An 8,225-nucleotide genomic window follows, 5' to 3' on the forward strand; every position below is an offset into this window, starting at 1 on the left:
GCTGCTCTCATTGTAGCCAACTTGATATCTCCATATTCTTTATCACTTGTAGCTCTCCTTTATGTAGCATTGTTAGGTAGAGACAATTTTATTCTTGGTAGCAACACTATTAATGCAAACTATCAAACATGGAGTGTTATCAAAATATTTAACCTCATTAAACTAGCTTTTTCTTAATTATGAGCCTTCACATGAGTGATATACATATCATAGCAAGCACACCCTCTTTCAACAGACAAAGATCCTTTAATAAGTTTTCATTTTTCATTGCTATATAGCAGTTAAAATAACCGGCTTGATCTGTAGCATGTGTGGAAAACAAATTGAAGCATAAATCTTGAGCATGCCACACATCCTTCAACATTACTGTGCAACCAACATTTTGATTAAAATTAGAATAACCGAAAAAACCCATTTTTCATAGTGCCAAAGTGTAACACCCTGCAAATTTTTACCTGATGAGTATTATTCTATCAATCATGTATTCCACATAGCATAAAAAGAGGATTAAAAATATTATAAAAGAAAATCTTATTTAATTTTGAGGAAAAAACTAGAATATGCTGGAATAAAATAGAAGATAATTGTTTTTCTTAGGAGTCCAATGCCTTTTATTTGAGTGAGACTTGGGCGCAAAAAGTACGCAGTGGGATGAGTTATTAGCTTTTTGGGCCAAGTAGACAAAAGTGAAAAGAACATAAAATTCTATGTTTTAAGAGAATAATGGCCTTGGGTTTCAACATAATAGAAGCCCACCCAATTTAGGATTGTATTATATCATACATTTGGTGTTCTGTATGACCTTCGGAAGTCCTGTAATATATGAGTTTTATTTTAGTTTGATTTGATCTTGTTTGGAGGTTTCAAATGTTGAATTTTTGTTCAGTGTTTTTTTTTTTTTTTGGGTAATCTCGGAGAGTTATTTTTGGGAGAATAGTTTTTTATATTTAGTAAAGCCTTCTTGCACACTTGTAAGCCAAAACTTTACAGTATGTCGTTTTTGTCATATGTTTGACTCAGACAAGTAGTTTTGGGACATGACACGATCTTGCTTGTTTTAGCCTATCAGATTCATTAAACCGATTTTTTCACAGGTTCAAAAATATCCACACCCATACTCATTTTTATCTTTAGTATTTGGCAGATTAATGGATTTGAGTCCAATTTTGCCAGGTCTAAGCCTAACCACAACACTTGCTCACTAGAGTCATGATGTAAAGGAGTAAAGGTGAGTTTTTATAGATATAAAGAAGTGGTGTTCTAGCTAGCCTTTGACCGAATTACTCCTTGCACATGAGATACTCTTGAAATCCTATAGTGTGGTAAATTGAATCTAAAATCTTCGAATTTATTTCATGCTCCGGACCAAAAGGCTCACCACCCAAGTATCCTTGCGAGGGTGGATAGAGGTAAGGTATGGAATCTAGATTTATGACCTAGCCAAGTATTCTTCTTATGCGTCTTTAGCAAATAACTTCAAAAGTAGGCTCGGCATCAACAATCTAGACACCACATTCTCCATACGGAACTAAAAAACCATCTTCAGATCATAACCACAGTTTCCATAAGCATCTATAATGATCGTTGCCGAGCAATAGTCCATATATATATAAAATTTCTATTTTCTCCACAAAATAGAAATATTCCAACGAAAACTTCAACCACAGAGGCATTTCCTTGGGCCTGAAAGAATCTCTCAAGTTCTCTGCTCTAAATATTGATTGAAGGTAGGAGCTGAAGACGTGAAAATGTCCCATAACAGTAAGCATGTTTCGAGTCTTGACTCAAGCAATTCAAGTAAGATCAAAAGGCAAGATAGCGAGCATAGTAATACCACGGTAGCTCCTCGCGTAAACTCATACCGACGGAGTTCCCGGGTAGTAGGTGCAAAGAAGGTTCAAGGATTTGACACTCAACTGATTTCTTTGGAAAAAATGATTCAGCAGAGGCAAAGTAGTGATCAGTTCAAGGCAGTTGCAATCGTTGGGAAGCGTGGTGTTGGCAAAACAACTCTTTGCCAAGCACTTTTCAACAGGGTACAAGCCGACTTCCTTCCAAGGATTTGGGTTTGCATGTCCTGGAAGCCCACTGAATATGGAGACCGCAAGACAACAACTGTTAAGAGAATGCTGACCTGTCTTGGAGTTGATGACGAAACCATTCAATCAATTTCAGATTCAGTACCTGAGGCTGATCGCCTCAGCAGTCTACTCTATGCCCTTCACTTGCAATTGACTGGTAAGAAATATCTGATTGTGCTCGATGATGCTATTGGGGAGGGTGATGATGCTGATAATAAAAAAAAGAAGGGTGATGATGCTATTAAGGAGGGTGATGATGCTGATCAAAAAAAAAAGAAGGCTGATGCTTTTAAGGAGAGAAACAAGTGGCTCGCAGATTTGGATTCTCCAATTACTGAAAAAGAGAAATGGGGTAAATGTCTCGCCTTTGGATTGCCCAAAGGACATGGGGGAACAGTCATCGTTACGAGTAGGGATGAAAATTTAGCGAAGGTAATGGTTGGAGAGAAAAACTTGCTTCATCTTCGGCCACTTTCAGACCCAAAGAGCTGCTCCTTTATTTACAATGACATGATAGATATACAGGAGTTAAATAATGACCCAGAACAGAAGGAATTTCTGAAGAAGTGTGCTGGTCTTCCATTAGCTGCGGCTATGATGGGAAAGATTAAATCTGAAGAACTTGTAAAAGCTGCAAAGGAAGCTGAAGAGAAAGCTGCAAAGGAAGCTGCGGAGAAATCTGCAAAGGAAGCTGCGGAGAAAGCTGAAAAGGAACCGGCAAAGAAGATGGAACCAGAAAGTCCCATTAGCTCCAAAGATGAAGAGAATTATAAAATTGAAGAACTTCCCACAGAAACAAAACCCATACAACCTGATGAAGTCGCAAAAAGTTCCAAAGATGATAAGAAGATTAAATCTGAAGAAGTTCCAGCAGGAGAAAAACACATACAACAACAAGAGAAAGACGCAAGAAGTTCCATTGGGTCCAAAGATGATGAGCAGATTAAATCAGAAGAACATCCAGCAGAAGCAGAACCCGAACCTCATCAAGAGGGAGCCGCACACAATGAAATCATTGAAGCAGCTTCAGGAACAAATTAAATCGCATTTGTGTTTTCCAATGGGTTTCTTCTTGCCCTTCTTTTAGCTTCAAAATTCTCTTACTCTGTCTGAAGTTGGTGTTAGTTTTCGCGTCTATCCACTACTTTTCATTTTAAGTAAATTGCTTTTAAATCCAACATTCTAAGGTGGTTTCAAATTAAATCCTATATAATTTATAACATTTCAAATTAAACTCTAAACCTTCAACTTTCCTTAGTTTCAAATATCATAAATTTTTAAAATTGTATAAATTTAAACCATAGATTTGGAGTTTGACATTCAAATTTGATTGAAGATTTAAATTGATACGATTTTAAAAGTTAATAATCTAATTTAAAACTAATGAAACTATAAGTTTTAATTTGATACCACCTTAAACTTTAGGGTTTAAAATCTAATTTACTCTTTTTTAATAAATGAAATCTTCAATTATCTTGTGTTCCTAATAATAAGTGTATTATTTATTTTCAATCTTTAGCTTTCTTTTGCGTTCTCCAGAATTTTTTTTTTTTTTTTCAATTTTCGTTAAGAACAGTTATTTCTATAAGTAAATTTCTATCATGTTTGAAAAGCTTAATTTGAAAGAGAAATTATAATATCCTCATGGTAAATTACGTCATTTGTCCATCATTCCACTAATAGACTTCCACTTATTTAAAATTATTGAGTCTGAAAAAAAAATTAAACAAAAACTAACTATCGACTCAGTAATTTTAAACAAGTAGAAATATTTTAGTGGAATGGTGGACAAGTAACATGATCCACCATGAGGACTATATGATTTCTCAACTTAAAGGTTCTTCCTATAAGCTTGGCTTCCACCTCAAGAAAAGTTAAGTTCTATTCCAACTTGTAAAATTGCTTCCAACACTGCAGTGACATATTGAATCTAAACTCATGTGAACAAATAAATAATTCAGAGTTACACTTGTGTAGACTATCTATGCCATGCAATCACAATACTGATTAGTTTAACTTTGCATTCTAATTTTGGCACTAGAGATGTCAACTATGTTAATTTCATAGCACTTTTGTCTAAGTTAGATAACAAAGTAAATCTTCATTTTTCTTGTGTTTATATAAGTGCATTATTTGATACCATTATCTAGTTTTCTTTTGCATTCTTATGGACTTATGTTGAGTTTGGAAAGCTTTATTTAATTGATTTAATATCAATATCTTGAACCAAGAATTCCTTAAAAGAAATGAACTACGCAAGGCCCTTCCTACTTTCTTTAATTGCTTCCTTCCCAAGTAAAGTTTTTTTTTTTTTTTTTTAAATTAAAAAGAAGATTCTAAAGCTATCATTTTAATATGAGTAATTCTTAGGTATTCCCAGAACATGGAAATGGTGCTCCCTCATCTCACATTCATGATTGGATCCACCATAAATGTGAAAGAAAATAGTATTATTTCATTATACTCTGGGACTACTTAAGAATTTTCCTTTTAATATAATCAAAACATACATATCTTTACTCATAACATCTATTATGAGTAAAGTTAAGTTATATTCCTAAGTTGTAAAATTACTTGGAGCACTACAATGTCACAATGACACATTAAATCTAAACACATGTGACCAAATAAATAATTCAGAATTACAACTTACAATTGTGTAAGGCTCTGTTTGTATTGCGCGTTCACGGCCATGGCCACGGCCACTGCCACGTCTACGTTTTCTTCTTCTTCTTCCTCTTTTTTTTCTTGAAGCGCCTCTTGCACTGTTCACGGGACATGAACAGTGCAAGTAGGCACAGCTACAATGTTAATAGAGTGAACAGTGTTGGAGAAATTAATTTTTTATTATTTTTAATTTTCAGTTTTTAGTAAAATAAGTAGTATCCAAACGCACACTAAATCATCTATACCCAACAGCAACGTCACCAATTGGTTTAACTGTTCATTCTGGTTATTTTGACACTAGAATTGTCGACTACATTAAATTCATAGCACTGTTGACTAAGTTAGATAGCAAAGCAAAACCTTCATTTTTCTTGTGTGGTCAATGGTCAATAAGTGCATTACTTGATTTTATTCTCTAGTTTTGTTTTACATTCTCCTAGACCTTCTCTTTTTGCATTTTTCGTTATGATCAGTTATTTCTCTAACTAAATTTCTATTGATTTTGGAAATATTTAATTAATTTGATTTAGTATATAGATCATGTACCTAGAATCAAGGAACTTAATACCATACCGAAACCCTCTTAATTTGTACCATTCTGAGTATTGGCCCATACCGAACTGTTTTGGCCTTACCGGTGAAAATTGGATGTTTCAGCCAATAAATCTTATTCGAACGAGCACCAAAAAAAAAAAAAAAAAATCATCAATTTTTGTCATCACAGCCACTCACCACCACATCGCTGGTCACTTCCATGTCTCCGGCCACTTCTATTTTGTCAATCGCAGTCTCTCCACCTGCTTCAACTTCTTCTTCCTCGCCTTTTCACTTCTCCGTTCTCTGTTTTTCTTCGACTTTTCCGCTTCTCTATTCTTTGGTATTTCTAGTTTTGAACACCTATTGCTGTATCTTGTTTTGTACACTAGAGTCCCACTCCCACGTGAATACTGAAGTCATTAAATGAGTCAAAAGTTTTCAAAATTTTCAAACTTATCTCCAAGCACCCACGTATCCTAGAACATGTACTTAGTACTATTATTAAACTATAACTCTTTAAAAAAAAATTATACTGCAACCATAATTATTAACATTTAAAGGAATCATTATTATTGGCCAGACTTTAAAATCATTTCATATTTTTAAGAGAATATATATATTTAGCAGTAATTTCGAAACAATACATTGGTATTAATCAGTACCGAAATATTTTGTTTCTTTAGTTAAACTAAAACGGTCTCTAGTATGGTATTGACTCCTTTGTCTGGAATTTCTAAAAAAAATATACACACCCTTCTTACTTTGCTTCTATCTCAAGGAAAGTTAAGTTCTAATCCAACTTGTAAAATTGCATTTAGCACGGCAATAACACATATTGAATCTAAAACCATGTCACCAAGAATATAATTCAGAGTTATAGTTGTTTAGACCATCTATGTCATGCGGTAACGACACTAATGGTTTAACTGTTCATTTTGGTTGTCTCGCAAGAATTATTTAATTTCATAACACTACTAACCAAGTTAGAGAGCAAAGTAAATCTTCAATTTTCTTTTTGTTGCTAATAAGCGCATTATTTGAATTCATTCTCTAGTTTTATTTTGCATTCTCCAGGACTTCACTTTTTTATTTTTCATATAGGATCACTTTTTATATATATATATAAATTGCTATTGAGATTGGAAAGCTTTATTTATTTTTGTTTAATATCTGTTGGAAATTTGGTAGGTCTTTTCTCACTTGCACTCCCAAACACTCACATACCACTTAAAAGAAGTGACTCACACTCGCAAATTAAGCACGCAAAGGGAGAGACAGTGGAGAGGAAACAGTAAGAAAACTCTGTTTTACTTGTATTTCTTTTCTTCGTTCTTGCTTTGGAATTGACGGTTTTATGGGGTATATATACTATACCAAGTAATCCCTAGGCCTAACTCTCAATACATTTATTTTCTAAACTCTTACCTTCATAAAATCTCAAATTTAAGTACATAATTTCAAGAAGCCCCACATGCATTCACCGCAATTTTACTTAATTTTATAAAACTCATACTTATTAATGAGATTTTAATCAAAAACAAGTTTACTTCGAACAACATCAAGATCGTGTACTTGAAATTCCTTAAAAAACTATGAAGGTCCTTCCTACTATTGCTTTGCTTCCGACGTCTCAAGGAAATTTAAGTTCTTTTTCAAGTTGTAAAATTGCTTCCAGCACTGCAATGACATATTGAATTTAAATTTATGTGACCAAATAAATAATTTATGTCATGCGGTAACCACACTAATTGGTTTCTTCATATGAGAACCCGCTACTAAACCCAATTGGATATGTGTCGTCTAGTATCAAGTATCAACCCTCTGTCAATCAAACCAACATGCTCATTCTCAAAAAAATCAAATCAACATGCTTTTAGCTTTTTATATATATATATATATATATATATATATATATATATATATATATATATATATATTTCATCTTAAAATTGAAAAAAAAAAAAAAAAAAAAAAGTGAAGAAAAACTCTTTAACAAAATTGAAATACAAGTGGCAAATTTTTTCAAAGAGCTTTAATGGAGTTTAAAGCTTTTTAAGCCTAAACATAAAGCCGAACAGTTTATGTAGGCATATTTTTACAGAAAATTTTTATTTCCAACCTAGTTTGGAGGAAACTTCCTTTATCTATGTGTACATTTAGTCACATGACCATTTAAATAAATTATGTGACTTGTTTAAATAATATATATGGATAGTTTTATAAATTACCACATTGTGGGTTGAAGAAAATTCCTTCAAACTAGTTTTTGAGGTATACCTTGTCCTATTTTGCACTTTTTTTCTTCATAATTTACTAATTTGAAAAGCTATGATTATTATGTAAAAAATAAATGCAATAGCGGCAGTGATATGTGACGGTGATTTTAGACCAATTCAATAAATTGTAAAAATGTTGTGTGTTTGTAATCAATAATTTTATCAATACCATCTTCATTCAATGACCAACCAACAACCAAAAACACAAGTGAAAGATGTGTGCTATCCCGTTAGTGCTAATTTGCTATTATCATCAACCCAAGATGACAATGAGTTTCTTTTTCATATAACCATATACAAGAGCATAATTCATATCTAAGTCACTCATTTGATGGCAATAAACTTTATCAGTTAAGTTAATTGAAACTCATAATAAATATGTGCTTTTAAACTAAAAAATAACTATTTTTTAGAACTAAAAACAAATTAAAGAAAATAAACTCACTCAAGCATAATCTAAATAACGATAAAATAAAATTTAAAAAACCACATAGTAACAAACGAGAACATTGTCAAAGAGAATCAAAGTTGCCACAGTCTGACACTCAAATCCTATTCAAAGTGATTACCCATTGGTCACTTTAAGAAGGAACTTTATAGTGACAATAAATGCTACAACAGCAGCAATAGTAACAGAAACAATATCATATGTCTCATTCACTTA

At 32.8% G+C, this 8,225-nt stretch overlaps 1 protein-coding gene across 1 annotated transcript; it reads left to right on the forward strand.

The window, feature by feature from the left end:
• The first annotated feature begins 1,535 nt into the window (after positions 1 to 1,535).
• Positions 1,536 to 3,318, forward strand: LOC142613956 (putative disease resistance protein At5g45440). The gene has a single exon (XM_075786479.1). It carries the CDS (start codon positions 1,749 to 1,751, stop codon positions 3,120 to 3,122), a length of 1,374 nt encoding a protein of 457 aa, XP_075642594.1. The 5' UTR covers positions 1,536 to 1,748; the 3' UTR covers positions 3,123 to 3,318.
• Positions 3,319 to 8,225: the final 4,907 nt, after the last annotated feature.

This window comes from Castanea sativa, chromosome 10 (genome assembly GCF_040712315.1).
Source record: "Castanea sativa cultivar Marrone di Chiusa Pesio chromosome 10, ASM4071231v1".
In the NCBI taxonomy this organism is placed as follows: Eukaryota; Viridiplantae; Streptophyta; class Magnoliopsida; order Fagales; family Fagaceae; genus Castanea; species Castanea sativa.